This window comes from Gavialis gangeticus, unplaced genomic scaffold (genome assembly GCF_001723915.1).
Source record: "Gavialis gangeticus isolate Ggan-Ray unplaced genomic scaffold, GavGan_comp1, whole genome shotgun sequence".
In the NCBI taxonomy this organism is placed as follows: domain Eukaryota; kingdom Metazoa; phylum Chordata; order Crocodylia; family Gavialidae; genus Gavialis; species Gavialis gangeticus.
The window spans coordinates 14,649,933-14,674,401 of NW_017729019.1; the positions used below are offsets into that span (position 1 = coordinate 14,649,933).

Genomic DNA, 24,469 nt, shown 5'->3' on the forward strand with positions numbered 1-24,469 from the left:
GGCAGCCGCATGTGGGGAAGAAAGGCAAAGTACTGAGGAAGGCTTCACAGGTGTGGGAAGAAGGGTCCCCTGAAGGGTTAACTCTGGGCTGGGATATTCAAACACCTCCAGCTGAGGTAAGCACCCAGCTTGTTTGTTCAGGTAAATAAGGAAGGAATTAGATATAATGAGCGAGGGAGGCATTTGCTGAGCACTCTACATTCTGGTGCTCGGCTGCAGGGCTTTGCCAGTGCCTGCGGTACCTACTTTGAGGCAGATGCCCGTAGCTTCGTGCCTCTCCCTGTAGCCCCACAGATTCTCTCCTGCTCCCCCAGCTGCTCAGAGCAGCCAGGTGCTGAGTTCACGTGTGCCCTGGCAGGCGGAGGTCCCTCCTGGTGGCACCTCTCCAGAGGACTTGACGCTTCCCAGACCGCGCGCGGGCAGTGTCCTGGGAGCTGAGCTGCGCTGGGTGAGGGGCACAGCCCTCGTGCCCACTTCCCGGAGCCACATCTCTGCTCCCCCCCAGCCCCCTCCTTGTGCCTGACTGAGATGTTGAATGTCAGTGGGAGACCCCTTCTACCCTTCTTGCTGGACCGATGCTGCTGCTGAGAGCCCACACGTCTCTGCACACCTAGTGGGTAAGTCCAATCCTCTGGCTATGAGAGTGTCATTTCTGGTGCGTCCTCCCTGACAGCGCAGAGTCTATCCTGGGCTCTGAGATCTCCCGGGCTTTTCCCTCTCCCATCTGACCCAGCCTTGCCTCTCCGGCCTACAGCCTGGTGCCAGGCTGGGGGATTGTTGTGTCACTTTATTTGCTTCGTTTTGCACTTTGATTGACTTGGTGGACCCCTGGAGGTGATTGAGGCGCTTTGTGGTGGGGCAGACCATCCATGGAGGGTCTCTTGTATCTCCCTTGGAGGCAACTGGGACTGCTCGTTGCCTAGGGGGCAAATCCAGTGTGAAACTCCCTGCAGGTGGGAGGGACCTGATTGCCAAAGCAAGAAAGGGAGTTAGTTGCTGACAACCCGCTGAAGGTTGCTGGAAACTGTGCACTCATCTTCAATATGCACCTTGGGGAATCTTCCCCTGAGGCCTTTTAGCAAGGGCAGGGTTGCAGGGAGTGGGCAGGGTTTCTGGGATCTCTGCCTTTTGCTGCTTGACCATGACACCACAAGCTCTGTGCCTCACTTTACCCAACTGTGAAATGGGCTAAGTGCCACTTGCTTCTGGGAGGATGCAAAGCTCAGCTGATAGATTAAATTCCTTGGGGATCACTCCGGGGAAACATCCTTGTCCAGCCCTGTTACTGGATCACGTGCGGTGTGAATCACTGCTGCTATGCAGACCACCAGGTTTCTGGGACTGGCCGAGCAAGGCTGGGAATGCACAGGGCTGGTGGACAGGTCTGTAAAAGGCTGGGTAGGGCTTTAACCCTTTAAGGCAGGCCATCAGCATCTCGGAGCCCCTCTCTGCTTTTTTCAGTGCCAAAGGCCAGTTGGCTCCAGGCTTGGCTTTGATGGTTCTGCTCGGGTAGCGAAACACAAACGACACCTTGGCTGCCAACGCCTGTACAATGCCGGCGTTCTCATGGCCGGGGGCCTCTCTGCAGGGCGAGCACCTTGCTGCAATAAATAGGGGCCCTCCAGGGGCTGATGGGGAACACCAAGCTCTGCTGCTCACCTGGGACACACACAAGCTGCTGCTTAATTAAGACCTGCAGCTCGCTGCACCCCTCCCCCCACCCCTGCAGGTGGAGAGGGCAGCTTGACCCGGGGCCGCCAGGACCCATGCGAACATCAAAGGCAGCTCGGAATAGGGCTTCCTCGCCTAAGAGGCTCGACATTGGGGCGGGTAAATGGCAAGGGACCTGGGTGCAGGTGGTCACTGGGGAGGAGTGGGGGAGAAACACTGACTGTGCCTTCCTCTTCCACCCCCCCATGTTCATTCAGAGTCGGCTTTGGCAGGAGAATTTCCAGGAGGCAGGGAGGAGGGGGGTGGAAATGATGAAGGCAAAATGCTCTTTAATATGTCTTGAAGGTAACTGCACCAACAGATCTTCCATAACTATTAACAGGCTGTTTGCTCCCCTGCAGTCAGCCGGGCTCATGCTGGGTCTCTGCATGACCTGTTGATGCCAGAGCTTGAAGGGGTAGAGCTGTTAGCTTCTCTAGAGGAGGAGGAGAGAGCAGTGGGGGGGACTAAACTGAACACCTTGTCCTGCCTTCTGCTGTTTTGTTACCCTCTTTCCCTGCAAAACCAGAGGGAACTGGCAAGAGGTGGGCAGAGCACCCAGTGCATGCTACTGCCGAGGGCAGGCCAGCTGTAGCCTGGGCTCTTCCTGCTTCAGGACTCAAAGGGCAGGTGGAGGTTTGGGGTCCAAGTGCTTGGGGGACTCTTGAAGTCCATGGTGCGTCGTGGATGCTTGCTGTGGTATCAGCCCTTGCGAGGACATGCACGGCTCCCTGTGCACGGGGCGTCCCTGAGCACTGGGTGCACCAGCTCCAAGGGTGAGGGGTGCTTTCTAGGCCATCCCACCCCAGAGCAGAAGGCCAGACCTAAATGCTCCCTCAAATGCAGCAGCTCAGAACCACCCCGGATCCAGAACCAGGGACAGTTCTCTGACGAGGAGCTCCTACACCATGGGGAAAGTGCCCCGACTTGCCACCCCGCCCGGCCCCAGGAGCCCACACAGCCGCTGCCCAAGTTGTGCCCAGCCCAGCATACGTGGCTTTGTGGAGAGGAGAGCTGGGAGAGACGGTGGGCCTTCTGGAGCGCCAGCTGTCAGCTGGGAGGATCCTGAAGTAGGTGGGTAGTGTTGGGCCAATTCTATGCATCCTGAGCAGTCAATCTGTCCTCAAGCCCATCTGATAACTCGGGAGAGCTTCCTACTCCGACTCCATTCCTGTCTGTCCTCAGTGAACTCTCTTGCTAACTGCTGTCTGCTAACTGCAGAGGAGGTTTTTTTCAGAAACAACCAGGAATTCGGTGCCCCACTCGACCAGCTCTGACAAGTCCTTGTTTCTTTATAGTGTCGAGCTCCTGCCTTGTGAAAATTAGGCCCCTTCTGGGTATTTCAAGAAAAGCATTCAAAACCAGAGGCACCCAGAATTGGTAGTCACTTGCCACCGGTATATTCACAAGCCATCCTCTCTGCACCCAGCCTGGTGCAATTTGCTCTGGCCACCAGCTCCCTCTTTGGTTACAGGAGTGGCAGAGTGCTTTCATGTTTAATCTTGCGGCCCCCAATAAAAGCATCTCATTTCCTTTGTGCCACCAGATGTCTGACTGGCAAAGCAAATAGGCTCTAAATTATTCCATACCCAACCTGCTGGACTTTGATAGCCTCTGTTTCCAGGTGCTCTCCCTTCAAAGTAAGATGAGGGTGACTCTGCTTAGGCCTGTTCCTGTTACCCTGGTATGATGTGTTGTATTTCTAGAGCACAGAGCGCTTGAGGCTGGAAAAGCCAGTGGTGATGTCAGGCAGGGGTCTGTCAGGCATGTGTCCTGCCCATGATGGGCAGGAATAAGCTGACAGGTGACTTCAGGGTCAGTGGTGATGGGCAGCAGGATAAAAGTGGCTGTGTTGAATGAGCCATAGCATCTGAGAGATGAGGTGAGGTGAAAAGTGCTAGGGTCTTCAGCTGTCCTTCCACATAGCCTGTTTCTGGAGGGGATGCCCTGGGCAGGAGTCACTGTTATCATGTGGGGTGGAGAAGGAAGTGGTGGACGCTTTGGGATTACTCTTCCAGGTGGCTGCAGGAAGCTGTGTAAATGGGGGAAGCTGTGGAGCAGGGATGGGTCCACACCAAAACATCAAACCAGGAGCACAGCAAGGCACAACTTAGCAGCTCCACCAAAGTCCTGGATCCCAACCAGGCAGTTTGGAGATGTCACAAAGGGCAATTCCTGGTGCATGTGAGGGGTCTCTGCAGAGCAGCCTCTGTGGAGGTGGGTGGTCAAGGGCATGAGAGTAGACTCTAACTCCCCCAGACTGGGATTGGAGCTATGATTGCTGCAGCATCAAAGAGCCCAGGAGGGCAGAGCAGAAGCTGCTAGCCAGAGGGAAGGTGAGCCAGTCCCTGGAGAGCTACTGGGAAGTCCTGGGGCTCAGGGAGGGGTAAACAGATGGAGTTTGGGGGCAGGGGGACAAGAGATTGGGAGAGAGGGAAGAATTTGTATGACAGAGGCTGAGTTTTTCCAGCCCAGTTTTGCAGAGGCTAGAGCTGCAGGTAAGGTCAGCATGAGCCTTGGCATCTCTTGAGCATAGCTGCCCTCAGCCTCTGGGCGCTGAGACACCAGTTTCTGCTGAGAAGCCTTTTGCCTCTGTGAGAAGGACTGGCTCTCCCAGGGTGATGGTCTGAGCTGGAGTTAGGCTGGGAGAAAGAATTGGGCAGGGCCAAGCGGCCCAGCCTTGGGCTGTGCTCCTCCACAGGCCGAGGGCTGATGAATGGGTGCCCGATGGTGACCCCTGCACACCCACCCCCAAAGACTGGAAACTGCTCTGGTCCCTCCAGCCAGCAGGTCTGCCTGGTGCTGAACCCAGTACAGGATCAGGCAGCTGGGGGCACTGGCAGACTGCAGCACGGTACAAGAGACAGCTCAAGACCTAGAAGCGGTCCAGCCTCAGCAACGCGTGGGCCACTTGATCCAAGGAGAAGTGTAATTTAGTTTGCACGGGACCTTGAGCTCCTTTGGCCAGATGGCTGCCTGGTCCTTCAGCTCTGATGTGCAGGTCTCTCCCTACCTGGTGGGGCTCCCAGTTATGCCCTTGAGCAGAACCCAAAGCCCAGAGATGGAAGGAAAGAGCAAGGTAATCAACCCTGCTTGAGCCTAGAGCAAAAACTGAGGTTTGGGCTTAGGGATCAGGTCAAGTCTTGTTTTACCCACCTTGATTTGCCTGGTCTTGTAGTATATCAGTGATCACTGAGCTGGCAGCCAGAAAGAACCTGGCCAGCTCACACTGGGGGAGCTGCTAAAAGACATGAACTTCTCCTGTGACTTTTGTATTATTGGAGAGGTGGCTGTGCCGATGCACCCAGCATTTCCTACAGCAGGTGGTTTAGAGATGCAGAGCCAGCGTGTTGCTTTTGAGCTCCCCCACATAACTCTGGGCTGTGGTTGCCTTGGATCTGATTTCAGCTGAGGCAGCAGAAAGCCTAGGGAAACTCAAACAAGCTTTGTGAAACACAGGAAATGGTTGAGGTTTCCTACAGCCACACATGCCCCCAGGCTGCCCTGTCTTCTGCTTCCAACCCCTCTGCCTATTTGCTTGCAGTCACGAACAGTTGGAAGGACTTTCCAAGCATCACCCTAACCCAACCCGTTTAACTGCAGCTTTAATTTTTATTAATGAGCTCATTGTTTAAGGCTGGTGTGTTCTTGGCTCTCGAAGGGCCTGAACCCAAGTTTGCTGGAGTCAGGACCAGAGATCACCTTGACTTGGAGCAGGCTCGTCGTTACACTAATGCACCCATTACTCCTCAGTAGATCTTGGAGCATTTCACAAAGGAGGACAGTATTGTTGTCCTCATCCTACAGATGGGAAACAGAAGCAGGAAGGGAAAGTGGATTATCTGCAGTCATCCAACCAGCAACGCCTGGGACAGGACCAGCTGTCCTGGGGTCCAGCCTGGTGCTATCTTCTATAGGCTGCCATCTCTCCCCTAGAGACACGAGGCTGCTGTTGCATGATTGGCAAAGAGTTGGCAGGGCCTGGGTTTGGGGCGTAGCTGAGTGCTGCAGTCCAGGTCCCATTGCCTCCAGTGGATCGGCTGATTCTGCAACGGCTCCCTAGAGTGACAAGGCTGGATGTTTAGGAGAGATCTGACACTGGCCCCTCTGCCTCCTGGGGGCACTACATTCCCTCTCTGGGTTGGGGTTTTGAGTTGCAGAGCATGAGGAGTTTGTTTTCTGCGGGTTTGAAGCTCACTGGATCATCACAGAGCCCTGGAGGTAGGGTGCACAGGCCACCATTTTACTCATTGCACAGCTAGATTGCTCAGGAAGGGACAGCAGAGGAGCTTTTTCCTTAGTTTCATCATCTCCCACCCACCTGTCGGCCAGGTACGTTCAGAGCCTCAGCACTCGAGTAGCCTAGATTAGTACTGCACAGATGAAGGTGGCATCGACTGCTCAGTCTCATCTTGCTTGATATAGCTAGACAATCCCACCACTGATGAACTCTCCATCCCCTTCATTTAGCGATTAATGCATGGGTAGCATGGCAGGGGTGGCAGCAGTGGTTCTTGACCTGGGTGCCTGAGATGCCTGGAGATCCCTTTATGAGTGCTGCAGAGTGCCATGCAATGTTAGCACTGTTAGGTTTACAACCATGATTCACAAGATCAACCCAGAGATTTCAAACAGAAACATGCTTTCTGAGCTCTTTGCAACAGAAGAAAAGCTCTATTTTTGTGTAATCAAAAAAAAAAAAAGGTGAAAACTAAGAGGGGCAACTTGAGTCTATCCAGAGATAGTCTAAGAGAGGCTGAGAACCACTGGGTTATAGTAACATAAAGTCCTGTTAGGCCTGGTCCTGATGTCCTTACTCAGGTGAGAGAGAGAGACCTGGATGTCACACAGGAGAATCCAGATCCCTGTGGAGCTGCAGGTGCTACGTGTTGTCCTCACAGCTGCTCCTGCCCAGAGGCAGATGTGGTGGTCTGTGAGGTGAGGGAAGGGGAGAAAGGGGCACTGTCCCTCATTCTCAGCCTTGCTACTGGTGTTTCCTGCTGGGAGTGTAGGTGAATGCACTCTTTTGCTGCAAAAGGCTTCTGCTGAATTTTATTTTTGGTGGCTTGGAAAAACCACCAGGTTCCACTTTTGCACTGGCCTGCAGTTGTCATGTGAAATCTTGCCCCTTATGTTCAGACAAGTGAGGCCACTGGTGAGAACTCATGTGTCGCCTTGCTAGGTTGATCTTACAAATAATCAGGCATAACCTGCACATTTTCCTGTGTGCATCATTTACAAACTCTCACTCTAGGTGTGGCTCGATCCGTCAAGCGCCGATGGAAAATTTCCCAGCAGATTAGCTCCTGGTGTGCGTGTATATAGAGCCAGAGCTGATTGCATTAGCAACAGAACTGTTTATATGAGCTGTTTCATCCTGGTTAGTCCTGCAGAGCTGATGCAACTGGGAGTGAGAGAGCTGGTGTCAACTCCTTGTCCGTCATCACTGGTGCTGTTTGCAGGGTGCAGCCAGAAAGGGAAGGGGAGGTCAGAATTTCCCTTGCCCAGTCTGTTGTAACTAATGGTGTGTGGGAAGGCCTCAACTTGGGACCCAGATGCCAAGAGGAATTTGTAGGCTGCCAGTCTTTGACATTGATCATTAGCAGTGGCAGATCAGGTTGTAGCAATGCAGAGTTCTGCTAATTTAAGGTCTTTCCCAGAGGTTTTCTACCTGAGCACATCTGGCCTTGTGCAGTCGTGTTTCAGTGAAGAATCTCCCACTAAGTTGTGCTTCTGATCTGATCCCTGCTCAGCCTCAGCTCCTGGGGAGTTGGAAATAGCAGGGGCAGGATCCATTACCAGAAGCAGCTAATAAAGGGACAAAGCACCAAGGAGTCAGGGGACTTGTTCAGGGCTGCAACCAGGAGGCCAGTAATGAAACAAAGCAAAGGCCAGCAGCAGATAGATGGTGGAATAGCCTCCATAGGGCACACTGCTGATGTCATTTAATGCCAGGCTGGAGAAGTCCCTGGCCAGTGGGCTAGAGGGAGCAAGAGCAGGACTGATCCCTGGGACAAGAGCATGTGGGCTGTATTGCATCTCTATAGTTGGCCAGAGAAGAAAGTCTTGTCATCAAGGCAATGGAAGGGCCCTCAAGGGTTTAGTTCATGGCTTTGGCAGGCTGCCTGTTTGGTTTGGTCCTGGACAAATCACTTAACCCCATTGAACCTCAGTTTCTCCTTCTCTAATACAGGTAGGAGCTTTCCAACCCCTGAGCAAGCTGTGAGGAGAGGCAATGACAGCATGTGGTATTTTTCACTAGTAGATCTCAAAGCAGATGATGAGCCTCCATTTTACAGGTGGTAAAACTGAGGCCCACAGGGATTAAGGGGGTGTGACCCAGAGCACCTAGCAGGCCAGCTAGGACTAGAATCCAAGTCCCTTGAGTCCAAGTCCAGTATTCAAGCCACTGGAGCAGAATAGCTCTCGAATATGTTGGTGCTTTTGATATGTAGAACATGCCAGGCGGTGGGAGCCCTTGAGACAGCAATGCCTCTTGGCTCTGCAGTGACTCTCTGGTTTGCCTCCAGACCAGACCAAGGCTCGTCAAAAGCTTCCAGAGCCCCTTTCCAGCGTCTTTGCACAAAGCTGCCTTTGACTGTCCCTACTGTGTCCTCTTTTGCGTGTTATGTCTGGTGTGCCTGGCTCCTGCAGGGGGAAGGAAGCCTGTTGAGTGTCAGCTCAGGCCTTCGGGCTTTGAGGAGTTTAACAGCTCGGTGGTAGCTTGTGTTAAATGTTGTGAGAGCAAATTTCTTAATCCTCCCTCACCCCCGCCTTTTACTTGGATATTTGTATCGACTGTGGCTCAGCTTGTACGTCAGCACCGTCTCCGCGGGCAGGGCAGAACTGTAAAGGAAAGCATGTTTGCAGAGCTAGGGGAGAAGGTGGAGATGGAAACAGAAAAGAGTTAAAACAGTGCAATATTCCCCACCCCCCCGACTTCTGCTGTATTGTAGTGCTGCCCATGCTCTCTGCTTGGGTTGGGATGACCTTCTGGGTAAGTAACACACTGGAGCCAGCTGGCCTAGGAACGAGCCTGGTTCAGGGTCTGTGAACTCTGAATCCACAACTCCCATGTGCCCTGGTCATCGGTGCACAAGTCTGAAAAGACCCTGGCAGCAGCAGTGCAGGAAATGTAGGCTTTCCTGGGACCTGACATGCAGCAGCCACATCTTGTCACACACCCACACAGCCCTGGAAGGGATCTCCTAGGTCACTGGCTTCAGTGACCCTCTCTCCACCCCTCTGTCCCTCCAAGAGAAGCTCAGGATTAAAATGGTCCTTAGGGCCAAATCCTGCTTGCCTCAAGCTCTTGGGACCCAGTCCAAACTCCTTGGAAAACAGGGGAAGGGTTCCCATTGATTTCAAAAAGCTTTGGAGCAGACACCTACTGCTGCTGTTTTTGGTGGAGCATCACCCAGTTGGAAGGATGGGAGACCCTGGTCCCATTGCTTTCAGTGGTTGGGAATGCAGAGAGGAGGGTTGATGCTGTAATCTCCACTTTGCAGAGTGAACAGAGGTGCAGAGGGGCCCCAGATCAGTGGCAGACCTGGGTCTACAACCCACTAGAGAGACCCTCTGAGGTCTTAGTTGCCCAAACTCTGCTGAAGTCAGTGGAGCTGTGGCCATTCACACCAGGTGAGGCTTGGGGTGCCCAGTGTGCTGGACCACACTCCTGGCTCCCATGGTACTTTTGCCACTAGGATTGCAGAGGTGACCTCATGGATGCTATGCAGTATTGTGTGGGGTAGGAGTAATCTTTCAGAGCATGAGCATGGCCAGGAGACAGTTTTCCCCTGTTCAGGTGGTTGTCAGCAAGTGTGAGCTACAGATAGCAGCAGTTGAATATTGGGGTGCTTACTTGCGAGGCATGAGAGACGGGAAGAGAATGGGAGAACTGATGAGGATGAGATGGCCTTTCTTTGCTGTAGAGAAAAATTGTAATGCAGGAGCTGGGATGACCCATCCAGAGGCTCACGGGTCTTCACAGGACTCTGGAGACCTGCATTCAGTTCCCTGCTCTGCTGCAGCCTTCTGGAGTAATCTTGGTCAAGTCACTCTTGCTGGGTTTACTGGCCCTGCCCTACTTCAACAAGGGCATGTTGTGAGGCTGAATACATTCAAGCTAGGGAGGTGCTTTTTAAAGAGCTGACATGGTCATTACTTCATAGGCTGTTTTGGTTCAGGTGGGGTGCTTAGATATGGCAGAGATGGGCTCAGGGAAGTGTCAGAGAGGGGAAGATAGTAGCCAAGGCTGGTCCTTTTGGGTCGGTTTTGGTGTCTTCAAGGCCATGGCAGGTATCATATGGAGTGCAATGGGATGTGGCCTCTCTATTGCATGCATTTGCTCCATGAGCTTTGGGCCTAATCCCAGAGCTGCCTTTGCCATCAGTGGGGGAAAGGATCTGGCAGTTACTTTAAGCTCTCTCCAAGGTGCTGGGGCTGATGAGGAAGCAGAAGGACGCTGCGCCTGCTGTGGGATTAACAACTGTTTGCTCATGCCCTGAGCTGTAATGCTGTCCCTGCAGCGGCTTGGCTTTGAGAAACAGAGGGATTGGTGGGGGATGGCAGGGGAGCTGCAGCTAACTTCTAGCATGAATGAAAGGACAGCGGCTGAAGAGATGCGAGAGGCTGGAGGTGAAGAAGGGGGAAGTAGGAGAAAAAGAAACAAAAGGGAGTAATGGAAGGGAAGACACGCAGGGAGGAGAGATGGAAGTGAGGGGGAGGCAGGAGGAGGTGGGGGTGTGATGACAGCAAAGCAGAGAGCAAGGGGAAGAAGTGCAAGGCTGAGACCATGAGAACCCAGGCCCCGGTCAGAGAGGGACGCAAGCCAGGAAAGCTGCCTTTCTCCTTGGTCAATCCCTCCTCCTGTTATCGCAACAAGAGTCTTTCTCAGAGCAGCTTCTTAGAGTAAACACTTCCCCACCTAGCCCGTAAAGGCCTCGACCACAGCAGCAGCCTCCATGCCAAAGCCAGAGAAAGTCAAACAAAGGTCCCCACCCTTGGACTACAGCACATTTTGTTAGGTGATTACTCAGACTTTGCCGTCCCACAGCCCAGCGGTTCTGTCCGTGGCCAGGCTGGTTCCCAGGAGCTCTGGCCTTTTGCTTCCCACGATGGGAGGGGGTCACGCTGTCAGGGCCTGTGGAGGGTGGTGGAAACCAAGGTGGTTCTGATTGCGTAGGGAGGTGTTTCCCCCCAGGCTTGGCAGCGTCTCCTGTGTCACTTCGGCTGCAGCCCTGCTTGCTTGGCTGCTTGTTTTCTGTTAGCGATTTTGGTGACTGGGGACATGACTCCAGGCAATAATTCACCTTTTTGCAGTGCCTCCTTTATGAGAGCCTTGGGTCAGGGCCTGCCTTCTAGCTCAGAGGGTGAAGTTCGCCCCGCTGCTCATGAGCACAGGCACGGCTCATTCTCCCTCACGGATGCTGGAGCCCCATTCTCATTGTACCCAGCACTTTTGCAGGGAAAAAGTTGCCATCAGAAGTCAGTGTTGCTTCACTGACTTTACTCGAGCTCTCTTCTGAGCGAATGGCCCTTTTTTCTCCCTCATTTATGCCCTCTGAGGGTCTGGTCTGCAGGTTAGGGGGTGATATGGAGCACAAGGTGCTTCACTCTGGGCAGGATCTGGGAGGAATGGGCAATCCCATGCAGCTCCAAGCATTCTTGGTGCCAGGACCATTGCAAAGTGCATCTGACTCTGCTGGACTTGAGCCACAGACTTTTTGTCCCAGCTGCTGCAACTGGTGCTTGTGTGAGGTCTGGGAGAGCTGTTATGTGTAGGGGGACGGTACTGCAAGTGGAGTGCTCCATGTCGCATCTCAGGGGTTGATTTAGCTAAAGGTATTGTGGGGACTTCAACTGAGAGTTGGCAGAAGAAAGGGGAAGATGGATCTGGAGGAACTACCCATGAGTGAGATGGGTCTCAGGCTTGCCCATTGTCCTAGGGCCTGGGGATCTAGCCTGCTCTCCATCTGACTTATTTCTTTCTCTGCTGGGAAGGAAGGTGGGGCTGAGATCTAATCCCATTTCCAAGAAAAACCAAAGTCCAAGATTTACAAAAGCTTTCTCAGGGCCCAGGCCTTGCAAGCTGTTACCGCTTCCCTTTTGTGCTGCGGCCAGCATGAGGCTGGATTTATGGCTGATCTGCACAATTCCTCATCTAATCCAGAGCAAATAAACTAGAGGTTTGGAACCGGGCAGCATCTCTCAGGGAAACCTGTTGCTACGGGGGAGGTGTGAGCACCCCTGGGGGGTCTCTTCAGGCCTGGCCTCAGGTTGCCCAAAGGCAGCTCGTGGGAATAGCCTGGTGGAGGGGTCACACTGGCTCTGCAGTGGGGCTGTTTATCTGGTATTTGACCGGCAAAGCGGAGTTGATGGCAGGGGAGTCTGTGGGCCATGGTGACATTCAAGACACACGCCTGTTTGAGCAAAGGGCTGCAAAGCTGTCACCTCTTGTTTCTGTATTCCTCAGCACTGCTGATGATTACAGCCCGTGTCGGGAGGCTCAAGTTGAGTGGTTTTGCTTTGCCGGTGTCCACGAGGCAGGGGCTTTACGCTAGCTCAAATTCTGGCTGTGCGTACGTGCATGTGTGCGTGAGATGCACAGTAGAATTGCCCCTTCCACCTCTGAGGGTGGAGGGGTGTCTCTACCGTAGGTACTTATATGGCCCCATTACTGCAGTATATTCATGTGCTAAATGTATAAGCAGAAGATTTCTCTATCTATAGTCAGCTTCATCCTCCTGCTAGCTCCGTGCTGTTGCATCCGGTGTCCGTGATAGCGTGACTAGGCCTGTGTGCAGAAGTGTTGGCCCCTGGAGAGGCCACCCAGGGCTGGCTGGCAGCTGATGCTAATGCAGGCCCATTTCTAGCATGGGGCTCCTCACCCTGGATACTCATTGGTTCCTCATTAAGCAGCAGGTCACAGATGCTGTGTTACTGCGGGTGCTTGTGAGAAGGGGGCTGTAGTTGTTGGCTTGCGTGGGTGGTTGCTGGATGGCTGCATTTTCCTTGAGTTGAAGAACAGGAACAGTGAGGCAGTAGGGGCAGAGCTCTAGGCAGTGGAGGGGGCTTTGGGGGCTGAATACTTGGGAATTTCTGCCCCCAGTGATGGCAGTCCACCCTGGCCCTCGTGGAAGAACAGGCTGCCTTTCCCATAAGTTGTGCAGAGAACGCCTGGAAGTTTGGGCTTCAAAAAAACCAATGTCACAAAGGAGCAGAAGAAAGCTGCGGTGGGTCTGGCCACAGGGGTAGGGGCTGGGAGCTCCCGCGTGGTAGTCCTAGCTTTGCCACTGATGTCACGCGACCATGGGTAACTCATTTAGTTTCCCTCTGCCTCAGCCTTGGTGCCAGCAGCAGCACTCGGTCGTGTAGACTGTGTCGGCCAGGGGCTCGGAGAGGTCAGGCTGATGGCCGGTGTAGAACCTGATTTCAGTGGAGCTATGCTGATTTACACCAGCTGGGGTTCTCGTCCAAGGAGAATAATCTTCCTTCTCTGGGCTAATTAGGGAACGTTTGCAAAGCTTGAGTGTTAAATACTGTTTGTGTTAAAATCGCTGTAGACTTTGTTGCTGGCTTCTTCAGCATGAGGAGTTTAATTGCAACAATGCAAATCTTCCAGATGTCCCCTCCTTTGTTGTTGTTTTCTTCTTTTAATCTCTTTTCTGCTGGCAGGTTTGTGGTTAATGGGCCTCTGGCTTGCGGCTATTAATGACATTTAATTATCTCTTATTTACCAACCATCATTAACTTGAGGGAGCAAACATGGGGCCAGCCCATGTGCCGGAGCCAACCTTGAAGGAGCAGCAGAAAAGAAATGAAATTTTCTTGGCATGTAGAAAAATGTACCAAGATAGTAACGCACAGTACAAAACACTTCAGTCAATAAGATCCCTCCTACACAAAGGATGCATTCATTTGGCTAGAAGGACTTGAATAAACTCAAGGGATTTAATCTGTTCTATCCTTTTGCTTCCTTTACTTTCAAGAACCCAAGCGCGTATCTTCCTCATTATGTTTTCTTAGATCGGTTTTTTTTTTGCTTGCCGTCTTTTTTTTATAATGCCCCCAGGGAAACGCCACACTGAAATCTGTCCACCCACGGATGTCGTTTTTACCAAGCCCCACACTGGCTTGTTTTCTCAGGCTCGCTGATGTGTGCCGACCTTCCGGTGCTGACTGTTTTTCTTGGAGGGTCCCTGTAGGACAGGGTCCCACATGCTTGCATGTTGGGTGCTTCTTGTAAGGGCACTGGTTTGAACTGGGCACGCTGACTTGTTGCTGTAGGGCCGTGACTCTCAACCAGGGGGCTGCAGTGTGCAAACACCTTCACAAGATAAACCCAGAGATTTCAAATAAGAATCCACGGTGGCAAAGACGCTCTGCCCTGCTGTGGGCTTTCTGAGTCTTTGCAACAGAAGGATTGCTTGATCATACTTCTGTAGTCAAGAAATGAGAGAGAAAGCCTGGTGTTTTTGGAGGGGTGCCTTGAAGCTAACAAGGGGGACTTGGCGTGTAGAAAGGTTGAGACCCCTTGCTACAGGGCAGCTTGTATGTGTAGCGATTGCCCCTGTAGGCTTGCTGCTATGTTTGAGGGATGTGTCCTGGGGGTACTACGTTATGGATGGGTTTCTTGAAAGCACTGGGGGCTGCTGGCGTTGACTTCTTTGTCCCTTTCCTCCCTTGGAAAAAAAAAAAAAAAAGGAGCCCTGAATCATTTGCTTGTTTTTGCAGAAAATCTCTGTAAAAAGAGAGGCATGGGCCATACCAACAGCTACAAAATCCCCACTGAAGGGTGGGTGCCCTGACCCCAAGGGTGCCCTTTCAACCACATGCTTATTTCAGGGGAATCTTTTCTTTAAAGCCTCCAGACTCCTCTTGGGGAATTGTCAGGTTTTCTCTTTCGATGGAGACATTTCTCAGGGTTGCCATGGAAATTCAGCAGGCTCATCCTTTTCTCTGTGGAGTCCAGGACTCCCTGCGTACGTGAGACGGATGGAAACGGGCTGTTCTAATGTGTTCTAGCACGAAAGTACAAAGCACGGGTTGGGACTGTGCAATGCCCATAGCAAAGAACCACCCGCTGCCCTGTGCCCTGCAGCCTGGCAAAGACCATGCCAAGGGGCCGAGGTCTCGGAGCATGTGTGGAGGGGGTCACTTCTGGAAGGTGACACCCATAGCAGCGAGTCCTTCTTGATAACTGGGGTTCAGTTTATTCTCTGGGTCAGACTGTTAGTGAAAAGAAAGCTCATGAAGGGGGCACTGGTGCAATATGAGCTGCTGTTGGGTACAGCAGGAACTGGGCAAACACCCGGCTGGACTGCATTAGGGAATTGCCACAGGGCAAGGCAGGCTCTTGGGATCTGTATAGGCAGGGTTGCAGAGCAGCTGGAGCACTTGAAGGCTTCAGACTGTCACTTTTACAGAAACGCTTCATGGGCTGAAGGAGCTTAACTCCCACTGAAGCTATTGAGAATGATAGGTGCCTGTGGTTTCTTTGGAAAGCTGGTCCGGTGCTCTGGCTGGGAACACCTGGGGCCTGTGACTCGCAGCACAGCCATGCTAGGTGCCATATGAGGCTTTGAGCCATCAGCCCCATGCCAGAGTGGTGAACGATAGCCCTCCAAACCCAGTTGCTGCTCCTTGCTATTCTGACGGCTCCTGTCCCCAGCAGTATGGACGGATTTGAAGTTGGAGGCTCTGGTAGTGAGGGGCTCTCTGTTTTCTGGCTCCAGAGATGCTTCTATCCTTGCCCCATCTCCCTCCCTGGCTGGGTGACTGCAAGCAGCTGTATGTGTGAGTGCTAACATTCATTATAGAGCTGGGGTCTGGCTCTAAATCAGTGGTGTTTGAAGTCCAGCTTCCCCTGCCAAAGCCCAGTGCTTGTTTGATGTCAGCGTCTTTCCAGTGAGTGTGCTGGATCCCATCTGCTACGGACAGCTACCTCTTCCTAAGCTGGCTTGTGGCTTCCCCCCTACCCAGCCTGTCTCCCCTCCGATGGGGGAGCTGTTTACCCCATACGCTGTTCTCTCCCCACTTTGGAAAGTTACCTTTGGGGATGGCTGTCCTTTGCACTTGATTATCAGGTCATCCCAAACTGGTTTGATTCTTCCCCCTTCCAATGCACGCACGCACGCGCACACACACACACCCACACACACACACTTCTTCCCCTTCATTGCCAACTGACCCAGAAGCGAAGGAGTCACCCTGGCCCATGAAGAGCTATTTAACCTGTTTTCATCTGGGGGTCTCTTAGGGCGTGGAGGGGCTCTTTGGAGGTTTCTTTCCCTTTAACAGGCTTAGATTTCGCCCATTGTGCATGACCACTGGGCAGAAAGGCAGGCATTATCTTCAAAACCATCCTTTCTGACTGGCGCGTCTCGATGTGTTTCTTCTTCCACCCTTGTGCGGTGACCAGACTTGGAGACACACCCGTGCAGAGGGATGGGCAGTGCTGGCCACGGGCTGACCGCTCTGCCTCACAGCCGCATCGCCCTCCAGGACACCCTGCTGCTGACTGGCCTGGAGAAGCCGCCTGTCATACGGGACCCTGATACCTGCAGCTGGAGCTCCCTCGACAGCCCCAGCCCTCCAGCCACTCCCGAGCAGACCCTTCCTGCCTTCTACGTCCATTACTTTGACATGCTCTACTCCGAGGAGGCTGGCTGGGTGCCCAAGGGCCTGGCAGAGACTCTGCAGGGCAGCAGCCAAGGGGGACGGGGCGAGGTGCAGAAGGAGCCAGAGCAGTGCCCCATCATCGACAGCCAGGGCTTTGGGCTGAGCCCTGACATGGACTACCAGGCCAGCCTTCACCTGGAGGAGCACTCGCTGGAGCAGGTGCAGAGCATGGTGGTGGGCGAGGTGCTGAAGGACATTGAGACGGCCTGCAAGCTTCTCAACATCGCAGCAGGTGGGTGCCCTTTTCTGTCCCTTGGTCTTTGCTCTCTGGCAGGGGCAGCTCGGTGCCTGGTAGGAACCTGCAGAGCTCCAGGCTGAGCTGGGGAGTTGTCTGTCTTGCTGGCCAGCTTGGATTTAGCCAGGTGGTGGCTGGGATTCATCCCGGTCTCTCCGCTCTCGATTCAGTGCAGTGGCAGGCGTCCTGGACCCTCACACACTGCTGGGGTCTCTCTGTGGTCTTTGTTGACCTTTGTTTGGGTCCTAGCTGTCCCCCTTGCTGCTCTCAGCAGAGCAAGTGTCTAAGGGACTGGGCTCGCATCTCACACATAATGGGCAAGGCTGAGACATGTTCTCAGGGGTCTGGCCCAAAACCCTGGAAAATGCCCCTCTCCACCATCAGCTTCAGCAAATTTTAAGGTCTGGCTCTAGAGCTGACTGTCACTAGCTCGCCCTGGGATTATGGGCAGTTGTGGAATGACATGTAGGCTAGTAATCGTCCCTCCCCCTTGGAAAAGCACTCCTGTTGGAAAGAAATACAGATCAACCATTCCAGTGGTTGGCCTTGAGCAGCTGGCCACGAATAACATGCTGACATGGCAGCATCTATTGCACCTGGATCCATTGCTGAAGCAGGGTCCGACTTTTTCCAAAGGTACACAGAATGGTCCACCAGCCTACGCATGCTTTCTTACGAATGAACAGATCTTTCCCATTGCCAGCATCAAGGATGTTGTGGGATGTAGTTCATGGAGTTGGTGGGGAAGGTCTTCTCCAAGGCAGAGCAGTGCTGTGGAAAACGGTGTCAGGCTGGGTGGGGAGGGAGCAGGTTGTTGTTGTTTTTCTGTTTCTTCATCTTGTCTGATTTCCTGCTCCGGACTTGGCAGAGCATGTGGTGGAACATGCGGTATCCACCAGAACCAGCCTCTCTCAGGTGCAGGAGAATAAAGGCTGCTTGCCACTGACGTCAGTGGCAAATCTGGGTGGCAGGGGCATGAGACAGAAAACTGAGCGCAACGTGCATGAACCGCAGGGAAAGAGAGTCACGGTGAGAATGAAATCAAGGCAGCTTGTCCCTCGGAGCCAAGCGCCCTGGAGCGATGGTGCCAGGGCTGGAGTGTTTGCCCTGCCAGTCCCATCTCGGGATAAAGTCATCCTGCAGACATATCAGTACAGGAGTGGGAGAGGTCTGTGGAAGTGCATGGATTTGCCCAGCAGGCTGCCGTAGTCACGAAGGGGTTAGCTTGAAGTGGGAAGGGACAGACTAATAGAAAATGGGGTTGGGAGGGACCTCAGGAGGTCACGTCTAGTCCAACCCCCTGCTCAAAGCAGGACCAGCCCCAACTACATCATCCCAGCCAAAATTTTGTTTAGCAGGGTCTTAACAACCTCCAAGGGTAGAGCTTCCGTAACCTCTCTGGGTAACATGTTCCAGTGTTTTAATACCCTCCTAGTGAGAAGATTATTCCTAATATCCAACCTAAACTTCCCTTGCTGCACCTTGAGCCCCTTGCTCCTTGTTCTGTCATCTGCCTCCGCTGAGAACAATCAGCCACTTCAGCCATTTGCTCTTCTGATGGCTGCATCCAGCTCAGGGTCTGCGCCTGCTCCCAGGGGGATGGTGGGAGTTTTGTCACTGACTTCAGTGGGGTTGAGATGGAGCCCAAAGCATGGCCGTCATGCTGAGGCAGTGAGAAATTGCACCTTGTGGGTCCAGCAGCAACCCTGGGACACAGCAAACTGCCACTTGATGGTGCCTCTCTCTGCAACGGGGTGATAAATTCAGGGCCTGCAAACCTGAGCTGAAGATGGAGACTTCTGCAAATCAGGCTGACGGGAGCAGTCAGTTTTAACACCTACTGTGTGCTGGTGGGAATGGCACATGGCAGCAGGGGGCAGGTCTGCAGGTGCGTAAGGCCAGGGAGCGAGGAGGACGGTACTTCATGTAGCAATATGCGGCAAGCGCAGGCAGGGAGATCAGTGGTTCGCATGAGATGCATTTCTCTGCAGCGATCAAAGTGGGGTCAGTTCCTCAGCTGGAGTGAGTCTGTAGGGCTCTGGGAATTTACACCAATTGACAGTCTGCCCCTCTTACATACCTGGGGTCATATAAAGATCCCTGTGGGGTTTTTTTTGCTGAGGGTGGAGCATGGACCTGAGCTGCAGCCCCTGGCCCAAGTGCCCGTGGAGTTTTGCTGAGCCCAGAACCACCACAGGACTGCGGCTGAGTCCATGCTTCCTCCTCTACCTTCAAAGTTTGCCCTCCCCCTGGCTCCTGTGACATCTCCAATCACCCAAGTGCAAAGAGCCACTGAGACATTAAGGCTTTAATAGTTAACACTGCTCTAGGCCCGTCTCTGACAGAAATCACTGCAGGTCTTGTGAAGTTGGTGAGACTCCGCTGATGCCTCTCTCCTGCAGCCAAGTAAAGCAGGTTGTCGGTCTCTCCTGGGCGCTCCGGTGGCAGACGCAGGCTGCAGGCAAAGCCAGGCTGTGCGTTCCCCAGCCAGGTGCTCTGTCAGAGGGCCCTGCCGTTTCCCGAACAATGGAGATGGGAACAAAGGGAATTGACAGGCAGAGGAAAAATGTATCCCTTTAGGACAACTAGCCCTTCGAACAGGTCGTACTGCTATTGCTTTCCGCTGCGGACGCACGGGGCGCGCACGCTCTGCGGGGAGCGTTGCTTTGGAAGGGAGCTCTCTGGCTGGGTTCGGTGCAGACGGATGGGCTCCTTGCAGCTGGAGCTGTGCGAAGCCAGCTTCTGATGCCTCTCTCCCTCCACCCACAGGCTTTGAGAGCTGTTGTCCGAGGTGGGATTCTCCTTGAGTGGACGTAACGTCGTAGGAAAGGGACTTGGTTTCTAGGGTGCTTGGGGCAAAAAAAAAACCAGGCTGTGAGCACAGGGAGCATAAGACCCATCGTCCTTTCAGTCCTGTATTTCTGATGAAGTAGGTTGAGACGGGACGGGCAGCTCTCCTATGAGGATCACTGCTTGCCCAAGCCAGGGATGGGAGCTGCCACTGGAAGGCAGAAGCCATGCTCCCTGCTCCCATGACCCTTGCAGAGCAAGCTTTGGAGGGGAGAGGGGTCCTCAGGTCCCCACTCACCAGGGCTCCTGGGGGTGCATCTGTCTCTCTCTCAGACCCAGCAGACTGGAGTCCAGGAAACGTCCAGAAGTGGATCTTGTGGACGGAGCACCAGTACCGCCTGCCCCAGATTGGGAAGTCCTTCCAGGAGCTGTCGGGGAAGGACCTGTGCGCCATGTCTGAGGAGCAGTTCCGCCAGCGCTCCCCGGTGTGCGGGGATGTCTTGCATGCCCACCTAGACATCTGGAAATCGGGTACGAGCTGGCAGGTGGGGAGGGATCAGCCAGGGTTCAGCAAGAGCTGAAGACTCGTTAGTGCTGACCTGCCCGCATGTTCTCCAGGGGTGTTTGGGCCTCTCGATTTTATCTGCTGCTTGGGGCAGGTGGGGGATTCTGCTCCCCTGCATGAGGGTCGTGCTCTGTGTCACCCCCAACCTCGTTCCCTTGCAGCTGCCTGGATGAAGGAGAAAGTGGGGCCAGGAGAAGTGCGATACTGTGGTGAGTTCTCTTGGGTCGTGGGCATTGCTTCCAGCCAGGAAAGGGGCCGGGGGTTCGACAGTGATGTTTCCCTTTTTGGTGAGGTGGTCGCAGTTATGTGAAGCATCACCTCTCTTCCGACCATGCTACACGTGTTATCATAACTAATTATGTGAGTGGTAGTTTTACTACACTCTTAATTAGTCCCTAGCAGCCAGGTTAGTAAGCCCAAAGGTGGTGATTGGTTCTGTCTCTAGCTTTTGTGACCCCATGATCTGAGCACCTTGTGATCTGTACCATGTTGGTCCCCCTGGGAGGTAGCCCCATCTTAAAGAAAGGGATACGAGGCACAGGAAGATGAAGGTCCAGGTCTTCCAAGGTATTTGGGAGCCGAGTTCCTGCTGAAAGGCCTGGTAAGGTCCTGTCAGGGGTGCACAGGAAACATGCGGTAGACTGTGGCTCTGTGAGTCTCAGACTAGTGTTCCCACTGCCAGGTCCTCGTCCCCGGGATCAGTAGTGAGGACTTTCAGCCGCTAAGGACCTGGGTGTGGTTTGTACCAGCAGACCAAAGACAGCAGGCTCCTCCCGGCCCCAGGACTGTCCATTCCTCTGCTGGCAATGATCAATTAACCCCTGGGGTCTGATTCCTTCCTGCTGCAGCGAGTGACGAGAGCTGGGCGGACAGTGAGGTGGACTCCTCGTGCTCGGGCCAGCCCATCCACTTGTGGCAGTTCCTCAAAGAGCTGCTGCTGAAGCCTCACAACTACGGACGCTTCATTCGCTGGCTCAATAAGGAGAAAGGTGAGCGAGACTGGTGGGGTGGGGCCTCGGTCACCTCCTGCGTCCATGGTAATGCTCCTGGACCCCCTGCAACGACAGGAGCTTCCCCAGGCTCTTGGGATCACTCCTACCACCAGTCCACATTTGGCCTCTTCTGCTCTTTTTGCACTTAGACAATCCAGCCCCAGTTCATATTGGTACAGGCAAGATCAGACCAGGCCCTAAGCTGAGGGTATAGCTCTGTAGGGTGGAGCAGCACGGTGTAACTCTCATTTCCTTTGCTGCATACAGTGATGCCGATCCCAATTCTTTGTCTGTTACTCACACTGTAGGAAGCATCTGTTATATGCATGTTGGCAAAGGGTATAGGAGCTCTTCAACCCCACTGGTAACCTAATGCACTCAGTTGACCTTCATCATGGGGGAAAGTGGCTAGCAGCCATCTGTGTCAAGACTTCTAAAGGAGCTCTGCACTGCCTGGGTCCTGTCCATGTTTTAGCAGGATAAGGTGCTTTGGAGACGCAAGAGGAAGCACAAAAAGCTTAGGGAGCTGTTCCTGTAGTAAATAAGCCTCGTTTACACTGAGTTCAGGCAAGTGCAAAGGCCCAGGAGTACACACTTACCAGAAATCGGTGTGCGCTGCGTTGGTGATTCAACCTAGATACAAATCTGAGTGACACATTCTTTCCCCATCTCCACCCTTGGCCAGGGGCTGGGAGGGAAAGTGGGTTGGTTCACAGAGCTGCTGGGAAACTTGTCCCTCATTTCTCTTCTCTAACTTCCTTCCCTGAACTGAGGTGCCAGTCACAATCTGGAGGCTTTCTTTTATTATCTATATTCCAGCACTGCTCTACAGCCTGCTCCCATTGTGCTCGGAGCTGTATCTATGCAGTGTCCCAGAGCCAAAGGCTTTACAAGGCAGATAAAGGGTGGGAAGGGAACTGGCTTCTCCAAAGTCATCCAGTGAGTAGATGACAAAGCTGAGCTTCTTGGTGGCCATGGGTCATACACTTGCATCCTATCTCCCCATTTCCTTTCTCCCTACTTAGGTATATTCAAGATTGAGGACTCTGCCCAGGTGGCACGTTTGTGGGGGATCCGGAAAAACCGGCCAGCCATGAACTATGACAAGCTGAGCCGCTCCATCCGGCAGTATTACAAGAAAGGCATCATCCGGAAACCGGACATCTCCCAACGCCTGGTCTACCAATTCGTACACCCTGTCTGAGCGCGGGGGCTGGAGGAGGGGGAACTGACTGAGCACCTGGAGGGAGGGAGGTCTCTCTCACCGCTGCACCTCCCATGCCCTTCCAAAACCACCACCAAGAAAAACAGATGAAGCCTTGGGTTGTGCAGGAGGCTGGAAACCCAGCAAACCTCCCTGATGAACCTCAGAGCTTCCAGCCTCCCCCAAGCCACAGAGCATGTGTGTGGGGGGAATGGACCCCCATAGATAGGAAGACACCACAACTAGCAACAACTGCCCATGAAATAGAGTGTATACATGTAATTCTGGGGCCTACGGATGTGTGTAGAGAGTCCTCTGCTCCCGCTAATGAGCTTCAGGGTTGGGGGAGAGGCAGGCTTAGACGCTGGGTAGGGGCAGGGGTGCAGACCTGACCATTGTGGATGAGGCTACAGTGTGTGTGGGGGGAGGGAGGGGGTGGTTGTTAACAGCTACTTGGACCTGGAAGTCTTTGGCTGTGTGACCTGCCACATAGAGCAGAGCAGAGCAGCCGGGTGCAGAACCCAGGACCCATGGCCTCCAAGTCCCTTGCGCTGAGAGGGGGAAGAGGCATTGAGGTAGTGATCCGATAGCGGGTCTGTCCTCTCCTCTTCTGGGCAGTGGCCAGTACCGTGTGCTTTGGGGATACGATATCCAGCCCCAGCTAACGTTTCGTCCTATCTCCCCTCAGTTACTGGTTGGTTTATGCCCAAAAGAGATGGACAGCTTCACCAAGACTTAAGTCAGATTCGGCTGCTGCTCAGGTTGTAGCTTCCCCTTCCGGGCAGGGGACTTCTACAGCATCATGACTTTGCTTGTCCTGAAAAGTCCCCAGGGAGAAATTGTCCCAGCACTTCTCCTAGCCTGGCTCCTTCCCGGTCAGCACCAGGTCCTTGCAGGGGCAGGGAAGAGGTTCACCTCCCTGCATCCACCAGGGATCTTTCATCCTGGAATAGCTCTTATCACTAAAGGCAGATCTGGAAAAGGGCTGGTGCTCTATCTGGGGCCCCTTCCCTGAAGGGTCAGTCCTTTATCCATGGTAATTCCTCCTAGTTGGTTGGTTCCAGTATTAACCAGAGGCCGTGTCACTTGGTGGGGTGCCCCTTCCATGATGCATCAATAGTCAAAGAATGGCTTTCACTCAGGCAATTTTCCCATCTTCTTATCCATGACCGATATGGCAATGCTCCCATAGCCACGCCCAGCCTTGCATGGCATTGCATGGCTCAGAGGGTCTCGGGGCTGTGGCAGGGCTCCCAGCCAGAAGAACCAAGGAGGCTCTTTTGGAAATGCAGGTGCTAGAGGGGGGCATCCACTGCCCTGCCATCCTGGTTTGGTCTCTCGGCACCAGGGAAAAGCCAAGATAGCCGGTAGCATTTGCTGCAGTGTGACAGCCTCGCACTGGTCTGGCTGCCCAAGGACCCTTCATCTTTATCTTCCTGTACCCTAGACTCCCCACGTCTCGCCTCCCCCTGAGAAACCCAGTAGCCATTTTCTGCTCTGCCCCTTGGCACCATTTTGGTACCAAGGGGCCAGATTGCAAAGCTGGTTACACTGGTACAAACCTGGAACCTGCCTTTGAGCTGCTTCTGGGATGCTCTGGTTTTGTGCCAGTGTAAACAAACCAGAATCGAGCCCTGAGTGTTACTCTGGGGTCAGTCCTGCTGCTGCCTACCCCAATCATTCTCCTCTTGATGTTGCTGAGAGCAGCCACAGCTGTAAAGGAAAGGAGACCTTGGCTCCTGGAGGGGATTTCTGGTCGGTTGCTGGGGACTTAGTGGAGAACCAGCGATGGACTGACTGGGCCAAACCGTGCTGATGAGCTATGATTTGGGATCAGATCTGAAGGGACTGAACCCAGCTAGTTTCTCCTAGAACAGCTGCAGTGACCATTTTCTGGTATTGTTTGTGAAAGGACAGAGTCACCCCTGTGCGGTGTTGTGAGCAAGGCTCACTTGAGAGGAAAGACAATAGGATTATACACGGCAGCCTTCTGCCAGGGCTCACACTGACCCGAGGCTGGAACATGCTGGCACCTGGCCACATCAGGAGGCCAGCTGGCCAAGCCGCAGGCTAGCACTGACAAGCTTTTCTGAGTAGCGCAGAGTCCGCAAGCCACGTGGTACGCAGGAGAGCTTGCTGGCTTGTGCTTGTACTTCCTAGATGGCTGGGCTGATTGGCAGAGACTATCAATAGTAGGTTGATCTCCTGAGCAAGAGCAAGCTGCAAACAAAGCTGGACCCATCGATTTTTGCATCCTTGTGTGCTGCTCTCCTTTCTTTTTCTTTTTTTTT

At 53.5% G+C, this 24,469-nt stretch overlaps 1 protein-coding gene and 1 long non-coding RNA gene across 2 annotated transcripts in view; both read left to right on the top strand.

Annotated features, from left to right (window-relative positions):
- The first annotated feature begins 232 nt into the window (after positions 1 to 232).
- On the top strand, positions 233 to 22,563 carry SPDEF (SAM pointed domain containing ETS transcription factor). The gene is made up of 6 exons (XM_019514288.1): positions 233 to 617; positions 16,133 to 16,624; positions 19,751 to 19,948; positions 20,144 to 20,191; positions 20,831 to 20,971; positions 22,000 to 22,563. Exons 1-6 carry the CDS (start codon positions 536 to 538, stop codon positions 22,176 to 22,178), a joined length of 1,140 nt encoding a protein of 379 aa, XP_019369833.1. The 5' UTR covers positions 233 to 535; the 3' UTR covers positions 22,179 to 22,563.
- A 627-nt stretch (positions 22,564 to 23,190) lies between these two features.
- Positions 23,191 to 24,469, top strand: part of LOC109295356 — a 6,426-nt gene continuing 5,147 nt past the window's right edge. Inside the window, exon 1 of the long non-coding RNA XR_002096730.1 lies at positions 23,191 to 23,200. This is a non-coding gene — a long non-coding RNA (uncharacterized LOC109295356). The remainder of the gene's footprint in view (positions 23,201 to 24,469) is intronic.